The sequence below is a fragment of the Ornithorhynchus anatinus genome, chromosome 1, assembly GCF_004115215.2.
Source record: "Ornithorhynchus anatinus isolate Pmale09 chromosome 1, mOrnAna1.pri.v4, whole genome shotgun sequence".
Classification (NCBI taxonomy): Eukaryota; Metazoa; Chordata; class Mammalia; order Monotremata; family Ornithorhynchidae; genus Ornithorhynchus; species Ornithorhynchus anatinus.
In genome coordinates this window covers 172,715,062-172,738,952 of record NC_041728.1, presented here as the reverse complement: position 1 = coordinate 172,738,952, position 23,891 = coordinate 172,715,062, and the positions used below count along the sequence as shown (strand labels likewise).

Genomic DNA, 23,891 nt, shown 5'->3' with positions numbered 1-23,891 from the left:
ACAAGTGGCCGAAACAGACACTCTCCCTGCTCACAAGGAGCATACAGTCAAGAGGGATTCATTCAGTTGTAATTATTAAGTGCTTACCATGTGCAGAGCACTGTACTAAGCACTTGGAAAAGTACAATACAACAATAAATCGTGACATTCCCTACCCACAATGAGCTCACAGTCTAGAAGTGGGGAGACAGATGTCAATAAAAATAAATAAAATGACAGATATATATATATCTGTGGGCCTAGGGTCGGGGGAAGAGCAAAGGGAGCAAGTCAGGGCGATGTAGAAGGGACTGGGAGATGAGGAAAAGTGGGGCTTAGTCAGGGAAGGCCTCTTGGAGGAGGTTTGCCTTCAATAAGGCTTTGAGGGGGGGGGCAATAATTGTCTGTTGGATTTGAGGAGGGAGGGTGTTCCAGGCCAGAAGCAGGACATAGTAATAATAATGTTGGTATTTGTTAAGCGCTTACTCTGTGCAGAGCACTGTTCTAAGCGCTGGGGTAGACACGGGGAAATCAGGTTGTCCCACGTGAGGCGCACAGTTAATCCCCATTATACAGATGAGGTCACTGAGGCACAGAGAAGTGAAGTGACTTGCCCACAGTCACACAGCTGACAAGTGGCAGAGCCGGGATTCGAACTCATAGACCTCTGACTCCCAAGCCCGGGCCCTTTCCACTGAGCCACGCTGCTTCCCTATGGACATGGGCAAGGGGTCTGGTGAGAAGTGTAGCACTAGAGGAGCAAAGTAGATGTTTGAGAGCAGAGGGGAAAAAGGCATTTGTAGAGACTTCTGAGCTCACCCCACTAACAGAGTAGGACAAGCAACTCACAGCTCCCAATAATTCAAACGCTGCTTCCTGGCTACCACCATCAGTCAGTGGTGGTACTTACCAGAGCTCTGGACTAAGCCCATGGGAGAGTACAAGCTGGAAGCAGCCTGGCATAGTGGATAGAGCATGGGTCTGGGAGTCAGAAGGACCTGGGTTCTAATCCCAGATCTGCCATTTACCTGCTGTGTGACCTGGGGCAAGTAGCAACTCTGTTTCAAAGTTACCTCATCTGTAAAATGGGGATCTAGACTGGGAGCCCCACATGAGAAAGGGACTGTGTCCAATCCGATTTGCTTGTATCCACCCCAGTGCTTAGGTCAGAGCCTGGCACATAGTAAGTACTTAACAAATATCTATTATTATTAGTGTTACAATCCAACAGGATTAGTAGGCATGCTCCCAACCCACCAGGAGCTCACAGTCTAGAGGGGAGAGATGAATATTAAAATAAATTATAAATGTGTACGTAAGTGCTGTGGCGCTGAATGCCAAGCCCGTCATGGGCAGGGAATGTGACTGATAAAGCATTTTGTTGGGCTCTCCCAAGCGCTTAGTAGAGTGCTCTGCACACAGTAATCGATCGATTGACTTACAGAGTACAGATCCAAGTCTAGAGGCAACCCAGAAGGGAAGGTGAGTAGGGGTTTTTATCAGAATGATCTTACATGGGTCTTTGGGAATTATTCTGACAATTTACATGTTTGCTAAGGAAAACCTCAGGAGGGCTGTATCCAGCAGAGACTGCATTCTGCTGTGACTTTTCGGGGTTGAGTGAGGTATTTAGCTTCTGGCCAAACTAAACGATAACATCTGTAATCCCCTCAAGGAATGGTTTCCCAGCCCTCGTTATGATAGGAGTGGTAATTGCCATTTTCCTTTGTTCTCCCTGAACGATTGAGGCATCTTTGTGTGAGCTATAGACTTGCAAATGTTTCGTGTCCTGTTTAAGACTTTGCCTTGTCTTGTTCTCTCCCTTTCTTGTTCTCTCCCTTTCACCTCCTGTCCATAGATGCACTATCTATTGAGCTGATTCAAGTGTGTTTCTTGGTGAAAAGAATTGGAATAGTCCATTTTCTTCTTAAAAAATCTCTCTAGAGTCCCCATACTCAAAGAAACAGTTTCTGAAAAATTATGGAGCTAAAAGTGAGGAATGTGAGCTAAGATCTTACGTAAAGTTGTCAACAGCATGTCAGAGAAGGTACCTACGGCATACACACTGGGTAATAATAATGCTAATAATACTGAGTGGTATTTATTAAGCACTTACTCTGTGCTAGGCACTGTACTAAGTGCTGCAGTAGATACAAGCTATTCAGGTTGGACACAGTCCAAGTCCCACAAGGGGCTCACAGTCTAAATTACATCTTTACCTCATCATTTCTATAAAATGGGGATTAAGAGTGTGAGCCCCATGTGGACAGGAACAGTGTCCAGCCTGATTAACCTATATCTATCCTAGCATTTAGAATGGTGCTTGGCACAGAGTAAATGCTTAACAAGTACCATAATTATTCATAATTATTATTATTATCCCCCCATTTTACAGATGAGGTCACTGAGGTCCAGAAAAGTGAAGTGACTTGCCCAAGATCACACAGCAGACAAGTGGCCGAGTTGGGATTAGAACCGAGGTCCTCCCGACTCCCAGACCCATGATCTATCCACTAGGCCATGCTGGTGGATTGAAACATATAATAAATCACGACGTTATCTTCTAGTTTGAACACCCTTGAATCATGGAATATCAGTTTGTGGATAATTACAAAATGGAGAGAAATAAAATTTGAGTCCCATCTCATCTTTAGATCAATTATTCATTCAATCGCATTTATTGAGCACTTATTGTGTGCAAAGCACTATACTAAGTGCTTGGGAGAGTACTTTACAAAAACAGACACATTCCCTGCCCACAATGAATTATTCCATTACCTCTCCCAAGTCACCCTTTGGAAACATTACAGGTTATCCTTCCTTTCCCCTTTCACTTGGAAAATTTTGCAGTCTCTCTGTCTACTTCTGAAACAATGACCTAAGTAGGATTTCATCATAAGCTCTCCACTGACAATGAGACATACACCCCTTTCTGGTTTGATTACCTTGATTTCTGTTAGATATTTCAATCAATCAATGGCAAGACTGTGAGCCCATTGCTTGGCAGGGATTCTCTATCTGTTGCCAAATTGTACATTCCAAGTGCTTAATACAGTGCTCTGCACACAGTAAGTGCTCAATAAATACTATTGAATGAATGAATGAATTTACCGAGTGCTTACTGTGTGCACGGCACATTCCCTGCCCACAATGAGCTCACAGTCTAGAGGGGGAAAGACAGATATCAATACAAATAAATAAAATTATGGATATGTACGTAAATGCTAGGGGCTCGGAGCGGGGGGTTAGGGGGAGAGCAACTGGAGCAAGTCAGGGTGATGCAGAAAGGTGTGGGAGATGAGGAAAAGTGGGGCTTCATCTGGGAATGCCTTTTGGAGGAGATGTGCCTCCTAAGGCTTTGAAGGGAGGGAAAGTAATTATCGGACGGAATTAAGACCTGAGCCCTATGCCCTTGACTCTTTGCTCATTCAACCAACATATTTATTCTCTCACTAAATCTTAGAGGTTCAACCTTCACAACATTGCTAAAGTCCACCCTTTCTTCTCCATCCAAAAAGTTACCAAGGTAATCCAAGCATTTATCCTATCCCACCCTGATTACTGCATCAGCTTCCTTGCTGACCTCTCTGCCTTCTGTCTCTCCCCACTCCAGTCCATACTTCACTCTGCTGCCCAGATCATTTGTCTACAAAACCATTCAGTCCATGTTTCCACACTCCTCAAGTACCTCCGTTGGTTGCCCACCCACCTCCAAATCAAACAGAAACTTCTTAACCTCAGCTTTAAAGCACTCCATCATCTGCCTCCCCTACCCCAATCTCACCTCGCTGCTCTCCTACTGCAGCCTAGCGTGTACATTTCACTCCTCTAATGCCAACCTATTCAGTGTATCTTGATGGCGTCAATCTCACGGACGACCTCTCGCCAATGTTCTGCCTCTGGCCTAGAATGCCTCCCTCCCCACACCCCCCCCCACCCCATATCTAACAGAAAATTACTCTCCCCATCTTCAAAGTCTTGTGGAAGGCACATCTCCAAGAAACCTTCCTAAGCTCTCATTTTCTTTTCTCCCACTTCCTTGTGCGTCTCCCTGGCTTTCTCCCTTTATTCTTGTCCCCCCAGCCCCACTGCTCTTATGAACATATCCGTAATGCATTTATTTATATTAATATCTGTCTCTCCCTCTAGACTGTAAGCCCATTATGGGCAGAGAATGTGTCTGGTATATTACTGTGGTGTTCTCTCCCAAGTAGTTAGTACTGCGTCCTGCGCACAGTAAGCATTCAGTAAATACAGTTGATTGAGTCACTTACCTTCTTTATGCCTCAATTATTTTTTCCCTTGGCTCCTGAAGTGAGCTACTGCACAGGTCTGGTCCCAGTCCACCCAAATTTGGCTTGGTGCCAGAGCTCAGTTAGAGCTAGAGGTGTCAGAACCCTCAGCATGGCCCCAACTGGATCCACCCTCTTTCCCCACTGATTCCAAATCACCTCTTTTCATTCAATAGTATTTGTTGAGCGCTTACTATGTGCAGAGCACTGTACTAAGCGCTTGGGATGAACAAATCGGCAACAGATAGAGACAGTCCCTGTTGTTTGACAGGCTTGCAGTCTAATCTTCTTTCCTTTCCCTCCAACTTCATCCCAGACAATCCCCAGCTCCTAAGCAGCATGACCTAGTGGCAAGAGCACAGGCTTGGGAATCAAAAATCAGGGGTTCTAATCGCAGCTCCGCCACTTGTCTGCTCTGTGACCTTGGGCAGGTCACTTAATTTCTCTGTGTGCTGCAGTTACCTCATTTGTAAAATGGGGATTGAGAGTGGGGGCCCTTGTGGGACCGGGACTGTGTCTAACCTGATTACCTTGTATCAGGGAAGCAGCGTGGGTCAGTGGAAAGAGCCCGGGCTTGGGAGTCAGAGGTCATGGGTTTGAATCCCAGCTCTGCCACTTGTCAGCTGTGTGACTGTGGGCAAGTCACTTAACTTCTCTGTGCCTCAGTTCCCTCATCTGTAAAATGGGGATAAACACTGTGAGCCTCGCATGGGACAACCTGATTACCCTGTATCTGCTCCAGCGCTTAGAACAGTGCTCTGCACATAGTAAGCTCATAACAAATACCAACATTATTATCTACTCCAGCACTTAGAACAGTGCATGGCACATAGTAAGTGCTTAACAAATACCATAATTATTATTATAATCTCCTGCCTGTGGAAACTGCCTGTATTGCTGGAACCCTAACTTTCATTCATTCATTCAATACTATTTATTGAGCGCTTACTATGTGCAGAGCACTGTACTATGCGCTTGGGATGAACAAGTCGGCAACAGATAGAGACAGTCCCTGCCGTTTGACGGGCTTACAGTCTAATCGGGGGAGACGGACAGACAAGAACAATGGCACTAAACAGCGTCAAGGGGAAGAACATCTCGTAAAAACAATGGCAACTAAATAGAATCAAGGCGATGTACAATTCATTAACAAAATAAATAGGGTAACGAAAATATATATAGTTGAGCGGACGGGTACAGTGCTGTGGGGATGGGAAGGGAGAGGTGGAGGAGCAGAGGGAAAAGGGGAAAATGAGGCTTTAGCTGCGGAGAGGTAAAGGGGGGATGGCAGAGGGAGTAGAGGGGGAAGAGGAGCTCAGTCTGGGAAGGCCTCTTGGAGGAGGTGATTTTTAAGTAAGGTTTTGAAGAGGGAAAGAGAATCAGTTTGGCGGAGGTGAGGAGGGAGGGCGTTCCAGGACCGCGGGAGGACGTGACCCAGGGGTCGACGGCGGGATAGGCGAGACCGAGGTGAGCACGGAGCACAATGTAATCAGCAGGACAGTCCTTTACTCAGAGATTCAACCAATGCCCAGACTCAAGGGCCCAGCCGTATTCTGCCAGGCACACTTCCTGGCACAGACCAAGAAACCGTATAGCCTAGAGGGTAGAGCACAGTCCGGGGAGTCAGAAGAACCTGGGCTCTAATCCCAGCTATATCACTTGTCCTCTCTGCAACCTTGGGCAAGTCACTTTACTTCTCCTGACGAGAAGCGGCGTGGCTTAGCAGAAAGAGCACAGGCTTGGGAGTCAGGGGTTTTGGGCTCTAATCCCGGCTCTGCCGCTTATCAGCTGCGTGACCTTGGGCAAGTCACTTTGCTCCTCTGGGCCTCAGTTCCCTCATCTGTAAAATGGGGATTAAGACTATTAGCCCCATGTGGGACAACCTGATTACCTTGTAACTACCCCAGCATTTAGAACAGTGCTTGGCACATAGTAAGCGCTTAACAAATACCATCATTTTTATTATTATTCTCTGTCCCTCAGTTCCCTCATCTGTGAAATGGAGATTAAGGCTGTGAGGCCCATGTGGGACACGGACTTTGTCCAACCTGCTTATTTTGTATCTATCCCAGTGTTTAGTACAATGTCCAGCAAATAGTAAGTGCTTAACAAATACCATTAAAAAAAAAAGAATGGCCAATGCACACTAGCCCATCTGCTCAGCTCTGATGGAGTGGCTAGTGGCCCACTGGAGAGTTGTGCAGGCCCAGCTGGGTTCCGTGGAGAACTTTGACCTGGACAGGGGTTGGAGGGACTGCCAAAACTTCTCTTCTCCCCAGAACTCAGAGCTAGCTGTCCGAGCAGCTTGGTGAAGGAGGAGTCGGGAGAGCAGAAAGTCCTACCAATCAGTCAATCAGTGGTATGTCTTGAGTGCTTACTGCGTGCAGAGCACTGGACTAAGCTTGGGAGAGTACAACAGAGTTGATAGACAGGTTACCTCCCTGCATGGAGCTTACAGTCTAGAGGGAGAGACATTGATACAATTAAATCAATTATGGATATATGTATAAGTGCCATGGGGCTGTGGGAGAGGTGAATAGCAAGTGTCCGAAAGGTACAGATCCAAGTGCATAGCCAGCAGAGAAGGTAGAGGAAGTTGAGGAATAAAAGGCTCAATCAGGGAGGGCCCCTTGGAGTAGATGTGACCATCACACTGCTTTGAAGTTGGGGAGAGTGGTTGTCTGTGGGACAAGGACGGAGAGAACGTCCAGGCTAGAGGGAGGACATGGGAAAGGGGTCGGCGCTGAGATAGACAAGGGTGGGGTTTCACCCATTTTTAGAAACAACCCCTGGAGCTCTCCGTTTTCTCAATCAATCAGTGATATTTATTTAGCACTTACTGTGGGCCGAGCACTGTTCTAGGCCTCTGGGAGAGAACAGTACAGTAGAGTCGGTAAACACGTTCCCTGCCCTAAAGGAGCTCACAGTCAAGATGGGGAGACAGAAGACAGATGTTAAAATGAGGTCCCGATGGGAGAATCGGAGGGCGTAGGGCTATTGTACATAAGGGCTGGTTGTGGGATGAGGATTGTATGTTTAAGGAATGCAGGAAAGAACTGTGGTATTTTTTAAGCGCTTACTGTGTTCCAGGCACTGTACCAAGTGCTGGGGTAGATATGAACAAATCGGGTTTGACACAGTCCCTATCCCACTTGAGGCTCACAGTCTTAATCCTTATTTTACAGATGAGGTAATTGAGGGCCAGAGAAGTGACTTGCCCAAGGCCACACAGCAGGCAAGTGGTGGAGCTGGGATTAGAACCCAAGCCCTTCTGACCCCCAGCTCTATCCACTCTGCCATGCACCTTGCAGGTGCATAGAAGATGAAGAAGGGCCAGCTAACTGGAGAAAGAGGATCTAGTTGGGGAAGGCCTCTGGGAGAAGATGTGATTTTGGGGACTTTGGAGGTGGGAAAAGTGGTGGTCTGTTGGATATGGTAGGTGAGAAGTCGAGGAGTGGGACTGCCTATCCTAATGCCACTGTATGCTATAATACTCCTCAGGTTGGTATTTTAGGCTACGGTGTGAACCGTTCTTTTGAAGATACTTCCTACTCGGTGTCAAGGCAAATTTGTTTTCAGTCAAAATAATTAAAACATTTGGAAGCCTTAGTAGGAAGCGTCTGTCAATCCTGGTTTCTGACAAAAAGAACGTTCTTGTTTTCTGCATTCATCTCCAAGTCTTCTCCTTATACAGTTTCTACTCTACTTCCACCAAACTTAATTTGAGACATCCCTCTTGGAGAGAGGTAATGGTTTGTCTTGGCGTTTGCAGACTTTCAGAGAAGCACTGAAGGCTAGTTGGGTAGGTAGCCAGGTCTTTCTGTACATTCATTTCCAACTACTGAGGTCCCCAAGGATGTTATCAGTGGAGCCACAAAAGCAGCTTGAGGTTATGTCAATTTAAGAGTTCCACTTGAAATCCAAGTCTCTTTGGGCTCCTTTAACTAGTCTGTGACCGTCTCTTTGGGCTCCTTTAACTAGTCTGTGCCCTAGTGCAACCCCTTTGGAATGTTACAGTTTTGAGTAACAGTGCTGTGCAGCTTTTATGTCCGTAGAGCAGCTTTTAAAAACTTCAATTTCTTTTAAAAAAATTTCATTTTCACCCATCTTATCTGGATTCTGTTTACACACAACAGAGTGCTGGGCTTGTGTCCAATTAAAAGTGGTTTTCCTTTACTCTGAGGAACTTTATCACCATTATCTTCCTGATGACCCTTGTTCTTAGAAAAACATCCATACGAGCTATCTCAATAATAGCAGGAACATCAGAAGTTCTTCAGCACCTGCTGCGGATGGAGGAACATGTTAGAAAATTAACTTGTAGTACAGTGCCTGGCACATAGTAAGCGCATAACTAGCACCATTTTAAAAAAACAAAAACAAAGGAAAGCAGCAAGGACGTAAGTCCTACCCTTGGAGGTTTACCATCTAATGTGGATGATTGGAATCACAAATTGATGAAGATATAATAGTGAAGAGTGAGAGAATATGTTTGAAATAAGCCTTATGCTTCTAAATTCTGCGGAGAACCAGAAAAATAGGAAATGTGGTCATGCTCTGAATTGTTCTGATAAGAAATTGGTGTAGCCAGATGAATTCCTTCTCAAACAAGCTTCCTGCCTTTACAGCATGCGTCAGATTGGCGACTTCCTAGACAGCAAAGAACTCTTGGAGATTCCCAGCGAAAATGCTCTAGGAGTACCTGGAATGGCTGTGGGAGTTGAGGAGGCCAGCGTGGGCAAGACATCCCCTGAACTTAAGGAACCCGAAGCTGAGAAAATGGAGCTCAATGGTAAATATAATAATAGTAATTAAGGTATTTATTAAACACTTACTATGTGCTAGGCAGTACACTAAGCCCTGGGGTGGATACAAGCAAAGCGGGTTGGACACAGCCCCTGTTCCATGTGGGGCTCACAGTCTCAATCCCCATTTGACAGATGAGGTATCAGGCACAGAGAAGCAAAGTGACTTGTCCAAGGTCACACAGCAAGCAAGTGGTGGAGCCGGTCAGAATCCATGATTTTCTTACTTCCAGGCCCGTGATCTATCCACTACACCATGCTGCTTCTCATGTGCCTAGCACACACTCCCCCGGCCACTGTACGGTAATATCTCTCTTTATTCGTCCTCCCTCTGGGGGGGCTTTGCTGGTGAGTTCTTCTGTGACTTTTTTTTTTAAAATAAGTTAGTAACAGTGACACCTTTGAAGCCAATCAGCCAATCTGGGAAGCAGTGTAACTTAATAGCTAGATCATGGGCCTGCGAGTCAGAAGGACCTGGGTTCTAATTCTAGCTCCACCACTTGTCTGCTGCGTGACCTCGGGCAAGTCATTTTTCTTCTCTGGGCCTCAGTTGCCTCATCTGTAAAATGGGGATTCATTCATTCATATTTATTGAGGCTTGCTGTATGCAAAGCACTGTACTAAACTCTTGGGATAGTACAATATAATCATAAACAAGACTGTGAGCCCCTTGTGGGATATGCACTGTGTCCTATCCTATTAACATCGTATCGACCCTAGCATTAGTACTGTGCCTAGTCCAGTGCCTGCTTAACAAGTACCTTAAAAACAGAAAAACTGAAAAAAAATCCAAAAAAAACACTCTTAGTATTCAGTGGTACTATCACTATTAAGCCTGGTAGACTGTAAGCTCTTTGTGGGCAGGAATTGTGGCTACCAACTCTGCAGTATTGTACTTTTTCTCTTTATTCCGTCTCTTCTGAGGTGGTCTATGCTAGCGGGTTCCTCCATTACCTTTTTTTTCCTTGTGACATTTTAAGTTAGTAACAATGGTGCCTTGCTAATTGACCAATCAGTAGTATGTAGGATTAGACTTTGGACTAGCAGTAGTAAGTCCAGTGGACTGTAAGCCCCCTGTAGACTGTAAGCTCCTTGTAGGCACACAGTGAGCCCTTGATAAATACCACTGATTGATTATTAAGCACGTACACTGGGCTGAGCACTGTACTGAGTGCTTTTAGGGGCAGCAGTCTGTCAGTCAGTGGTAGGTATTGAATGCTTACTGTGCGCAGATCACCTTAGTAAGCTCTTGGAAGAGTACAGTGTAGCAGAGTTGGAAGGCACATTCCCTGCAGGACCTCCAGACTGTAAACTCGTTGTGAGCAGGGAACATGTCAGACAACTCTGTTGCATGGTACCCTTCCAAGTGCTCGGTACAGTGCTCTGCACATTGTAAGCGCTCAATAAATACCCCTGATGATGTCTTTGTGTGTGTCCCCAGCGCTGGTAGCATTGGCCTATTTGGTCCCAACACCCTATGGCCTTTCACTCTCAGTAGCATTTTCTTGGAAAACACAGAAAAAGCAATGTGGCATAGTGGAAAGAGCATTGGCCTGGGAGTTAGAAGGTTATGAGTTCTAATCCTGTCTCCACCACTTGTCTCCTCTGTGAACTTGGGCAAGACACTTCACTTCTTTGAGCTTCAGTTACCTCATCTGTAAAATGGGGAGTGAGATTGCGAGCCCCACGTGGGATGGGAACTGGGTCCAACTTGATTCGCTTGTATCCACCTCTGCGCTTAGTACAGTGCCTGGCACATAGCAAGTGCTTAACAAATACCATTATTATTATTATCATTATGTGTACATGTACGTACTTGGGAGAGTGCAATATAGAAAGAAAACATAATACCTCAAGGAGCTTACGATCTAATGGTTGATAATTTATATAACAGAAAAAAAGAGAATGGCAAGACTCTTTAAATAATCAAGTGTACAAATGTACACATCAACATGTGCTAAAGTTCTGCTAGTGGTTGTGAACTCATCAGGGTTCAAGTGATCATTGGGATCATATGACTAATGAAGAGAAAAATGAATCGGAGAAGCCTTCTGGAGGAGGAGGGGGAATGTCGGAAGGGCTTTGCAGATGGGAAGAGCCACAATCTGGTGGATTTGGAGGTAGAAGGATTCTAGGGAATGAGAATGGCTTGAGCAAGGGATTTGGGTTGGGTAAATCAAGCCCAAAGCACAATGGGAAGATAAGTTCTGCCACTATACCTGCCAGGGGACCTCGGACAAGTCTCTTAGTCGCTTGGCGCCTCTGTTTCCTCTCCTGTAAAAGGGGGATAAAATGCCCTTCTCTCTCCTAAACTGTGAGCCCCATGTAGGGTAGAGAGTGTCTTACCTACTAATATAAAAATTATTATTATGATGGCCAAGAGCAGTTGAAACCCCCAGCTCATTTCACTGTGCTTAACAAATACCATAATGATAATAATAAACGCAGTGGAAAAAATACATCATAATGTAATATATTCCAATATATTATTATATGATGGTTATTATTATTATTTATTATTATGGCCAGGAGCAGTTTGAGGCACAAGCTCATTTCACTGTGACCGTGAGACTGACAGATGGCACCCTGTTGTCCCCCTCTCTCTCTTTCCAGGCTTCGAGGACTCGTCGGTGAAACTGAAACTCCTCGAGACTGAAAACAGTTTCTCGCCAGCCCCACGTCCCGATGTCAACGTGAACGTCAACAAACAGGTACTGGGATTGCTCCCTCCCTGTTATATTGTCATACTGTAGCCTCCAAAAGGCTTAGTACAGTGCTCTGCACACAGCAAGCGTTCAATAAATACGATTGACTGACTTGAAGCAAGCCCTGCTTCTCCCTCTCTCACGGGCCACTTCTCTCTATGCTGCTGGAAGCGTTCTCGAAGCCCGAGTCAAATTTTATAGAAGAAGCAGATCACCTTTCAGCAGCCATGGAGGGGGAGGAGAGGGAAAGAAGCTGAAGTGAACCACAGAGAGTGTTGTTGCCTCAAGAATTATTGTTTTGAGACTCCAGAAGTCTTGGAATGTGCCAAAAGGTTACATGAACCTTCCTGCTCGGCTTCACTCTGTGCCCTTTTTCAAGTAAGGGCTGGTTTTCCCTCTCTCGTGCCCCTTTGCAGCTCTTGTCTAAGAGAAGGGTTGGCAGCTGATGGCAACTGTCCAAGAGCCTCCCCTCCTTTTTCCCAGCCCGAGCCAGGTCGCTCTGGGGCAAGAACCAGCCTGCAGTGTAAACACTAAGGTGCCACTGCCTCAACTCAAGAAGACTAAGGGGGAAAAAAAGGAATGGCAAGAAAACAAATTCTTTAGATTATTTAGAGAGCCATTTGGTCATACTGCCTGGAATTCTCATTTTTAAATTCCTAAATTACCTCTCCAGTAGAATCAAGAAGAATTATTCATTCATTCAATAGTATTTATTGAGCGCTTACTATGTGCAGAGCACTGTACTAAGCGCTTGGGATGAACAAGTCGGCAACAGATAGAGACAGTCCCTGCCGTTTGACGGGCTTACAGTCTAATCGGGGGAGACGGACAGACGAGAACAATGGCAATAAACAGCGTCAAGGGGAAGAACATCTCATAAAAACAATGGCAACCAAATAGAATCAAGGCGATGTACAATTCATTAACAAAATAAATAGGGTAACGAAAATATATACAGTTGAGCGGACGAGTACAGTGCTGTGGGGATGGGAAGGGAGAGGTGGAGGAGCAGAGGGAAAAGGGGAAAATGAGGCTTTAGCTGCGGAGAGGTAAAGGGGGGATGGCAGAGGGAGTAGAGGGGGAAGAGGAGCTCAGTCTGGGAAGGCCTCTTGGAGGAGGTGATTTTTAAGTAAGGTTTTGAAGAGGGAAAGAGAATCAGTTTGGCGGAGGTGAGGAGGGAGGGCGTTCCAGGACCGCGGGAGGACGTGACCCAGGGGTCGACGGCGGGATAGGCGAGACCGAGGGACGGCGAGGAGGTGGGCGGCGGAGGAGCGGAGCATGCGGGGTGGGTGGTAGAAAGAGAGAAGGGAGGAGAGGTAGGAAGGGGCAAGGTGACGGAGAGCCTTGAAGCCTAGAGTGAGGAGTTTTTGTTTGGAGCGGAGGTCGATAGGCAACCACTGGAGTTGTTTAAGAAGGGGAGTGACATGCCCAGATCGTTTCTGCAGGAAGATGAGCCGGGCAGCGGAGTGAAGAATAGACCGGAGCGGGGCGAGAGAGGAGGAAGGGAGGTCAGAGAGAAGGCTGACACAGTAGTCTAGCCGGGATATAACGAGAGCCCGTAATAGGTAGCCGTTTGGGTGGAGAGGAAAGGGCGGATCTTGGCGATATTGTAGAGGTGAAACCGGCAGGTCTTGGTAACGGATAGGATGTGTGGGGTGAACGAGAGGGACGAGTCAAGGATGACACCGAGATTGCGGGCCTGCGGGACGGGAAGGATGGTCGTGCCATCCACGGTGATGGAGAAGTCTGGGAGCGGACCGGGCTTGGGAGGGAAGATGAGGAGCTCAGTCTTGCTCATGTTGAGTTTTAGGTGGCGGGCCGACATCCAGGTGGAGATGTCCCGGAGGCAGGAGGAGATGCGAGCCTGAAGGGAGGGGGAGAGGACAGGGGCGGAGATGTAGATCTGCGTGTCATCTGCGTAGAGATGGTAGTCAAAGCCGTGAGAGCGGATGAGTTCACCGAGGGAGTGAGTGTAAGTGGAGAACAGAAGAGGGCCAAGAACTGACCCTTGAGGAACTCCAACAGTTAAAGGATGGGAGGGGGAGGAGGCTCCAGCGTAGGAGACCGAGAATGATCGGCCAGAGAGGTAAGAGGAGAACCGGGAGAGGACAGAGTCCATGAAGCCAAGGTGAGATAAGGTATGGAGGAGGAGGGGATGGTCGACATTGTCAAAGGCAGCAGAGAGGTCAAGGAGGATCAGAATGGAGTAGGAGCCATTGGATTTGGCAAGAAGGAGGTCATGGGTGAGCAGCCTCGGTAGAGTGGAGGGGACGGAAGCCAGATTGGAGGGGGTCTAGGAGAGAATGGGAGTTAAGGAATTCTAGGCATCGATTGTAGACGACTCGTTCTAGGATTTTGGAAAGGAAGGGTAGTAGGGAGATAGGACGATAACTGGAGGGGGAAGTGGGGTCAAGAGCGGGTTTTTTTAGGATGGGGGAGACGTGGGCATGTTTGAAGGCAGAGGGGAAAGAGCCCTTGGAGATTGAGTGGTTAAAAATAGAAGTTAAGGAAGGGAGGAGGGCAGGGGCGATGGTTTTAAGAAGGTGAGAGGGAATGGGGTCCGAGGCGCAGGTGGAGGGGGTGGCACTTGCGAGGAGGGAGGAGATGTCCTCTGAGGATACTGCAGGGAAGGATGGGAAAGTAGGGGAGGGGGTTGTTGGGGGGGAGGGGAGAGGCGGAGGGGTGACTTTGGGGAGCTCAGACCTGATCGTGTTGATTTTCGTGAGGAAATAGGTGGCCAGATCATTGGGGGTGAGAGATGGGGGAGGGGGAGGAACAGGGGGCCTAAGGAGAGAGTTAAAGGTCCGGAACAATCGGCGGGGGTGACGGGCATGGGTGTCGATGAGGGAGGAGAAGAAGCTTTGCCTGGCAGAGGAGAGGGCAGAGTTAAGAATTAGGGGAGCAAGACATGAGTGACATAGCAGGCACAGGTCTCCACAGAAACTGGGGTAAGGAGAGGAGTTGTTATCAATCATCTGGAGAATTAAGGCACACCACCCCATTTTATCTAAATGATGGTCTGAATTAAGACTAAAGTCGGAGAGGAGCATATTTGGCTTACTGGTTAGGATTTTTTGTTGTTGTTGAGGAGGATTTTTTTTCCTTTCTTCCAAAATTGATTTTTCTTAAAGACCAGTGTGTTTCATTCAGTGAGAGGAATAAAGAAGCCCACATGTTTTATATATACAATCTGTCATGTGCACCCCAATTTCTTTAAAAAAATCAAAACCAACCAATAATATGAGAGCTATTATTTGGAGCATTATTTTCCAAGCTTTTTCTCCTGTCTTCTAAAATTTGACTATATTTCATAGATCTCTTTTTCATTTTCACGTTGGTGTCTCTTCCTTCTGCTCCCTAAAGACCGGATTTCTTTGCCCTGATAGGCAGTTATCATTCGATGGTAATGAGAGACGAGAAGACCAGGGATAATTGGAGTCCACAAATTATTCCAAAGGTCTTAGCCATATGATTCAACCTCCCCTCCCAGGAATTCTTTCATCAGAACTGCTAATAAGAAAAAAAATTGTGCCCATTTAAGTTTCACTCACTTTCTCTCTCAGGGTTACATGCTTCACTGTGTCCCTGCTCCGTACAGAAAGCAACCCTAGATAATTATATTTTTCTGTTTGCCTTCCCCATTAGAGGGTAAACTCCTTAACTTTTTTTATTCTGTACTTTTTTATTCTGTACTTCCCAAGCACTTAGTACAGAGCCCTGCACCATCAGTGCCATAATTTATCTTCCTATTGCTATCATCATCATCAGTGGTATTTATTGAGCATTTACTGTGTGTAGAGCACTGGGAGAGTACAATACAACAGAGTTGGTAGACACGATCACTAGCCACAGCAAGCTTACTGCTATAATCAAGAGTGGGCTGTTTCCCATCTCCTGGCCTCTACTCTTGACCTGTTTCATGCCCAACATATTCATTCATTCATTCATTCATTCATTCATTCAATCGTATTTATTGAGCGCTTACTTTGTGCTGTACTAAGCGCTTGTAATGTACGATTCAGCAACAGATAGAGACAACACCTGGTGGGAGCAGAAAATATCTTTGGTTCCTTCCCAAAAGTCCCAACACACCCAAGGTCACCTGGAGCTCGATACTGATGCCCAGACACCTCTAATAATAATAATAATAATAACAATAATAATAATATTTGTGGTATTTGTTAAGCACTTGGGGTAGATACAAGATCATCAGATCAGCAGTCCTTGTCCTTACATGGGTCTCACAGTCTAAGAGGGAGTGAGAACAGCTATCTCATCTCCATTATACAGATGAGGAAACTGAGGCCCAGAATCGTGATATGACTTGCCCAAGGTCACACAGTAGGCATGTGGCAGAGCTGGATTGAGAATTCAGGTTCTCTGACTCCCATGCCCTTGGACTTTCCACTAGGCACACTGTTTCTCAAAAGACATTCTTAGTTGGTAGTTAGCTAACTACAAATTGATTCTCTTCAATGAAATGAAAAGAAAAATGTGACCCAAGAAGCAGTGTGGGCCTGGGAGTCAGAGGTAGTGGGTTCTAATCCCAGCTCGACCACTTGTCCATCACCCGAGCGCAGTGCCTGACACACAGTAAGCACTTAACAAATGCCACAGTTTTTGTTATTATTATTAATAAAATCCTTAAAAAAGACCAGGATTTCTTAGCTAAGAAGTTGAGTGTATTGTGCATTGGGAATGTCTTCAGTCTTCAAGTCAGAAGGCTGTCTGCTGAAGGCTTTCATCCAGAGATTGCCAAAATGTGTCGGGATGGAAGTGACTTGCTTTCCAGGTTTTACATGGCACTATAAATGGGAACAGTAAGTTGAATCTTCTTGTAGTCTACCTTTCCTGTGCATGGGGTTGAATTGAACCATAAAATCAAATATGGGACTGTAGCAGGTCAAGAAGCAGCTTGGCCTAGTGGAAAGAGTCAGAAGATCATGGATTCTGATGCCGCTCCGCTGCTTGCCTGATGTGTGATCTTGGGCAAGTCGATTCACTTCTCTGTGCCTCAGTTTCCTTAACTGTAAAATGGGGATTCAGTGGCTGGCTGTTCTCCCCCACTCTTAGATTCTGAGACCCATATGAGACAGGGGCTGTGTCTGACTTGATTAAGGTGTACCTACCCCAGTGCTTAGGCGAATGCTGGACACATAGTAATCACTTAACAAATACCATGATAATCATGATTATAAATTGGGCACACTCCAATTTTGAGGCAGGCTGTATGTAAACTCCAACTGGGAAGCCGAGATGGTGATCCAAATCAGACTAACTGGGTTTGTGTTCGCATGTTGTATAGACCCTGCACTCTGAGGCAGCTGGGAAAATGGAGGAGAAAGTAATGCTTTAAAGCCAGAACCATTAGACAACTGCTAATCTGGCATCAGTATTTGCAGAATATCTAAGGAAGCTCTGCAGTAGATAATCTTATTTTTGTTTTTCGGTAAGCAGTCTCTTGCTGTAAACCATGACCTCCTGCTGTGTTTAAAGCAATGGGTCTTAGACTAGTGGTTGAGATGGGGATTAGGGCCACTGCCCAATGAAGGGTTTTTTTGTTTGTTTTCTGTTTTAGAAATCTTTACTGTGCATCAAGCACGAATACTAAGCGCTGAGTAGATGCAAGCTAGTGAGGTTGGATACAGTCCATGTCCCACATGGGGATCACAGTCTTAATCCCCATTCTACAGGTGAGGGAGCTGAGGCCCAGAGAAGTTAGGGGCTTGCCTAAGGTCACACAGGAGACAAGTGGCAGAGTTCCTGCCATGCTGCCCAATTTGCTAAAAGGCTCTTGCCCCCCCCCCCCCCACCCTGGGTTGGTAGCCTGGAGAGGGAGAATGGAGAGGGGACCTGATCTCTAGCCGACAGTGTAAAAGTTGAGTCAGAGGCTGGGGCGGTTGGTTGTGGCTCCTGGAAGGAGCCTCCTTTGTATCTGACAGACCACCACTCTCCCCAATAAGTCACAAACCTGGGGAACCAGAGGATCTGGATTCTAATCCCGGCTCCGCCACTGGTCTGATGTGTGAACTTGGATAAGTTACTTCACTTCTCTGGGCCTCACTTTCCTCAACTGCAAAATGGGAATTTAAAACCTGTTCTCCCTCCTACTTGACTGTGAGCCCTATGTGGGATGGGGACTGTATTCAGCTTTATTAATTTGTATCTACGCCAGTGCTTAGAAGAGTGTATGACACATAGTAAGTACTTAAAAATATCGTTAAAAGAAATTATGCTCTCTTTTCCCGACTAGATTGTTTGCTCCTCAAGGGCAGGAATTGTGTCTACTTACTCTTTTGTACTCTCTCAAGCACAAGCACTGTGCTCAATAGAAACCATTGATTGATTGATAGAAATAGTATTTGTCCAGGGGAGCCATGTGAGAACAGACTTTAGCATTCCTATTTCTTTACATTGATTTTTTTTAATAGAGATTGGCAAGATCTTTGAAGGCAGGGATCCTGTCTACTTATACCATTGCACTTTTTCAATTGCTTAGTGCAGTGCTGAGCTCCTCATCTTCCCTCCCAAGCCCTGTCCTCTCCCTGACTTCCCTATCACTGTGGATGGTACGACCATCCTTCCTGTCCCTCAGGCCCGCAACCTCGGTGTCATCTTTGACTCGGCTCTCTCGTTCACCCCACGCATCCGATCTGTTACCAAGACCTGCCGGTCTCACCTTTATAATATCGCCAAGATCTTCCCTTTCCTCTCCACCCCAAATGGCTATCTTACTGTTACGGGCTCTCGTAATATCCCGGCTAGATTAATAATAATGTTGGTATTTGTTAAGCGCTTACTATGTGCCGAGCACTGTTCTAAGCGCTGGGGTAGACACAGGGGAATCAGGTTGTCCTACATGGGGCTCACAGTCTTAATCCCCATTTTACAGATGAGGGAACTGAGGCACCGAGAAGTGAAGTGACTTGCCCAAAGTCACACAGCTGACAAGTGGCCGAGTCAGGATTCGAACCCATGACCTCTGACTCCAAAGCCCAGGCTCTTTCCACTGAGCCACGCTGCTTCTCGTGTCAGCCTTCTCTCTGATCTCCCTTCCTCCTCTCTTACCCCGCTCCAGTCTATTCTTCACTCCGCTGCCCGGCTCATCTTCCTGCAGAAACGCTCTGGGCCTGTCACTCCCCTTCTTAAAAACCTCCAGTGGTTGCCTATCAACCTCTGCCCAAAACAAAAACTTTTCACTCTAGACTTCGAGGCTCTCTATCACCTTACCCCCTCCTACCTCTCCTCCCTTCTCTCTTTCCACTGCCCACCCCGCACGCTCCGCTCCTCTGCCGCCCACCTCCTCACCATCCCCCGGTCTCGCCTATCCCGCCTTCGACCCCTGGGCCACGTCCTCCCGCGGTCCTGGAATGCCTTCCCTCCTCACCTCCGCCAAACTGATTCTCTTCCCCTCTTCAAATCCCTACTTAAAGCTCACCTCCTCCAAGAGGCCTTCCCAGACTGAGCCTCCCCTTTCTCCGCTGCTCCCTCTACCCCCTGCAACTCTCCACAGCTAAACCCTCTTCTCTCCCCTTTCCCTCTGTTTCTCCCCCTCTGTCGTCCCATCCCCTCAGCACTGTACTCGTCCGCTTAATGTATATATCTTCATTACCCTATTTATTTTGTTAATGAGATGTACATCACCTTGATTCTATTTATTTGCTATTGTTTTAATGAGATGTTCTTCCCCTTGATTCTATTTACTTTCATTGTTCTTGTCTGTCTCCCCCGATTAGACTGTAAGCCCGTCAAAGGGCAGGGACTGTCTCTATCTGTTACAGATTTGTACATCCCAAGCACTTAGTACAGTGCTCTGCACATTGTAAGCGCTCAATAAATACTATTGAATGCTCTGCACACAGGAGATTGTAAAATCCTTGAGGGCAGTGATAAGGTGTGCTTTTTTGTACACTTCCAAATGCTTAGTAAAATGCTCTTTACACAGTAAACACTCAAAAAATACCACTGATTGAATCATTCCATGTCACATATATAATATTATTTATTATATATTATATTACAATACTATTATTAGAGAAGTAGTGTGGCTCAGTGGAAAGAACACGGGCTTGCAAGTCAGAGGTCATGAATTGTAATCCTGACTCCTCTGCTTGACAGTTGTGTGACTTTGGGCAAGTCACTTAACTTCTCTGTGCCTCAGTTACCTCATCTGTAAAATGGGGATTAAGTCTGTGAGCCCCACGTGGGGCAACCTGATCACCTTGTATCCTCCCCAGCACTTAGAGCAGTGCTTTGCACATAGTAAGCGCTTAACAAATGCCATCATTATTATTATATCTATAATATGTATATATAAAAAAACCCTCCAACCTTCCATCACATCTCCTCCCAAAGGCCTTCCCTGACTAACCCCCATTTCCCTACCTATCCTCCCCTCTGCATCACCTATGCATTTGGCTGTGTACCCCTTCCATATAATAATAATATAATAATGGTATTTTTGTTAAGCGCTTACTGTGTTCATTCATTCATTCGTATTTCTTGAGCACTTACTGTGTGCAGAGCACTGTCCTAAGCACTTGGAAAGTACAATTCAGTAACAATAGAGAGAATCCCTATTTAACAACGAGCTTACGGTCTAGAAGACAGACAAAATGAAACAAAATAAGTAAACAGGCTTCAATAACATCAATATAAATAAATAAAATTATAGATAATAATAAAAATGTTGGTATTTGTTAAGCATTTACTATGTGTAGAGCACTGTTCTAAGCCCTGGGGTAGATACAGGGTAATCAGGTTGACCCACGTGAAGCTCACAGTCTTAATCCCCATTTTACAGATGAGGTAACTGAGGCAAAGAGAAGTTAAGTGACTTGCCCACAGTCACAAAGCTGACAAGTGGCAGAGTTGGGATTCGAACCCATGACCTCTGACTCCCAAGCCTGCTGCTGAAGAGCCATGCTGCTTCTCTAATATATATTTGCACATCATTAATAAAATAGAATAATATTGAATATGTACATATATACACAAGTGCAATGGGGCGGGAAAGGGGGTAGAGCAGAGGGAGGGAGTTGAGGCGATGGGGAGGGGAGGCATAGCAGAAAAGGGGCGCTTGGTCTGGGAAGAGGGGGGCTTACTGGCCTTTTGAAGTAAGCCAGTCCTGTTTGCTCCTTACACACTTTCTAATCCCTGTAACAAATGCAGTGGTCTAAAATGCTTCTCTTGAAGATTGCTTCCTGAGAAAACCCAGGAAGAGGAAAGATAAACTAGGTAGTGTTTGTCTTTCTCCTTTACTGAGCCTCATCATTTCTTAGGCGAGTGAGCACTGTACTAAGCTCTAGGGTGTATACAAGCAAATCAAATTGGACACAGTCCCTGTGCCATGTGGGGCTCGCAGCCTCAAACATCATTTTACAGATGAGGGAACTGAGGCCCAGAGAAGTGAAGTGACTTGCCCAAAGTTCCCCCAGCAGACGAGTGGCAGAACTGAGAGTAGAGCCCATGACCTTCTGACTCCCAGGCCCATGCTCGATCCACGACGCCATCCTGCTTCTCAGTATATTTTTATACTCTAGTATTTCCTCCAGCCATAATTTATTTTAACATTTGTCTCCCCCTTGTAGGCAGTAAACTCCTTGTGGGCTAGGATCATATCTACCACATCCCAAATGTACTCTTCCAAATGTACAGTATATTGTGCTCTGCACGCAGTAAGTGTAGTAAATACTGTTGTGTGCTTGACTGTGCAAGAAGGTACTCTCACCAAAGCCCCTCATCTTGCCTTGGACATGATGGCAGTGGACAAAATAAAAGCTCACTGTGGGCAGGGAAGGTGCCTACCAACTCCGTTCTATTGTACTCTTCCAACCGCTTACTTAGTACAGTGCTGTGCAAACAGTAAGCGCTCATTAAATACCATTGATTGATTCAAGCTCTTTGGTTATGGCTTTCCGAAGACTAGAAACCCCTCTAGACTGTAAGCTCACTGTGGGCAGGGAAAATGTCTGCGAGATCTGTTGTACTCTCCCAAATGCTTAGTACAGTGTTTTGCCCACAGTAAGTGCTCAATAAACACCTTCGATTGATTAATTGATTGATAGAAATAGTATTTGCTCAGGAGAGCCAGGTGAGAAAAGACTTTAACAATCCTATTTGTTTACAGTGATCTTTTTATGGTATTTTTTAAGCATGATGTGCCAGGCACTGTACTAAGCGCTGAGGTAGATACAAGCCAATCAGTTTGGACCCAGTCCATGTCCCACATGGGGTTCACAGTCTTAATCCCCATTTTGAGATCAGATAACTGAGGCACAGAAGTTTTTCCTCTTCTTCCATTCCCTTCTGCGTTGCCCTGACTAACTCCCTTTATTCATCCCCCGTGCCCCCACAAGCCCCACAACACTTTTGTACATACTGTTCGAAAGAGAGAGTCCTCCATTATAGCTAAACATTTGTTTTCTTCTTGCTTTGATTAAGGACTCAGTCAGGGGTCCTGAGCACAGAGGTTTTCTAAGCCGAGCCATCAAGGTGAAAATAAAATGAACCGCAGGGGAGTCGTAGGTGCCTAAACTGGGAGAGGAAGGAATTTGGGCCTTGCTTTCAAGCGGGGCCAACTGCATGATTAAATGGATTAGCCCAGAGCAGAGCCCCATATGGGTCACAGTGTGGCTTATAAATATTTCCCATTCCTCCTAAGAGGCTAAAGAATTCCAGTTGATTCTAATATCATCTGGAAACAACTGGCCACCCTCCCATTGGAGAGTCCCCACTCCAGGCCAGAGACTTGGGAATCCCATTTCCAACACAAAGAGAGGTCTCCAGCCTCAAAAAGCCCGTGTTCCCCAGTCAAGAGGTGGATTATAGGATTGTTTTCAAGTTTTTAAAAAATTAAAGCTCAGCTGTAAGTGTGGAAAAAAAACAGACCCTCAATGGGCACCTCTTCCAGTTAATTATGGCAGAGTAACAAAGTAACAAGTGGATCCACCACTTGGTGCTGTGTGACTCTGGACAAGTCAGTCAACAGTCAAATTATCAAGCGCTTACTGTGTGCTGAGCACTGTACTAAGCGCTTAGGAGAGTACAGTATAACAGACACATTTCCTTTCCCACAACAAGCTTACAGTCTAGAGGGGGAGACCGACTTTGACATAGATAAAAATTACAGAAAGTGCTATGGGGCTGGGAGGGGAGATAAGTAAAGAGAGCAATTCAAGGCAACGCAGAGGCAGTGGGAGAAGAGAAAAGTAAAGGAAGGGAAGGAAAGACCTCTTAGAGGACACATGCCTTCAGTAAGACTTTGAAAGAGAAGAGAGTAACTGTCTGTTGGATATGAAGAGGGAAAAAGTCTCCAGGGGTTGCCTGTCAACCTCTGTATCAAGCAAAAACTCCTCACTCTTGGCTTCAAAGCTTTCCAACCCCTTGCCCCTTCTTACCTCCCCTCCCTTCTCTCCTTCTACATCTCAGCCCACACACTCTGCTCCTCTCGTGCTAACCTCCTCACTGGGCCTCATTCTCGTGTGTCCGGCCGTCGACCCCTGGCCCATCTCCTACCTCTGGCCTGGAATACCCTCCCTCCCAAATTCACCAGACTAGCACATTTCCCCTCTTCAAAGCCCTAATGAAAGTTCAGCTCCTCCAGGAGGCCTTCCCAGACTAAACCCTCCTTTCCTCAGTTCCCCTTGCCCTCCTCTTCCCATCACCCCGACTCGCTCCCTTTGTTCTACCCCCTCAGCACTGTGTATATATGTACATATTTTTAATTTGATTTATTTTTATCGATGTTGTGTATATATCTATAATTCTATTTATTTATAATGATGCTTCTGATGCCTGTTTACTTGTTTTGATGTCGGGCTCCCCGCTTCTAGACTGTGAACCTGTTCTGGGCAGGGATTGTCTCTGTTGCTGAATTGTACTTCCCAAGTGCTTAGTACAGTGCTCTGCACAATGTAAGCACTCAGTAAATATGACTGAGTGAACGAATGATTGAATGAGAGCATTCCAGGCCAGAGACAGGATGTGGGCAAGAGATCGGTGGCAAGATGCATCGAGGCACAGTGAGAAGGTTGACATTAGAGGAGTGAAGTGCGTGGTGTCGGTTGTAGAAGGAGAGCAGCGAGGTGAGGTAGAAGGGGGCAAGGTGA

General features: G+C 46.1%; 1 protein-coding gene across 2 annotated transcripts in view; it reads left to right on the top strand.

The window, feature by feature from the left end:
* Positions 1 to 23,891, top strand: part of EPB41L5 (erythrocyte membrane protein band 4.1 like 5) — a 165,602-nt gene that overhangs the window by 112,024 nt on the left and 29,687 nt on the right. For both annotated transcript variants that reach the window (XM_029065634.1, XM_029065626.1), the window contains exons 17-18: positions 8,900 to 9,063; positions 11,690 to 11,787. In XM_029065634.1, the coding sequence (XP_028921467.1) occupies positions 8,900 to 9,063; positions 11,690 to 11,787 (262 nt within the window). The remainder of the gene's footprint in view (positions 1 to 8,899; positions 9,064 to 11,689; positions 11,788 to 23,891) is intronic.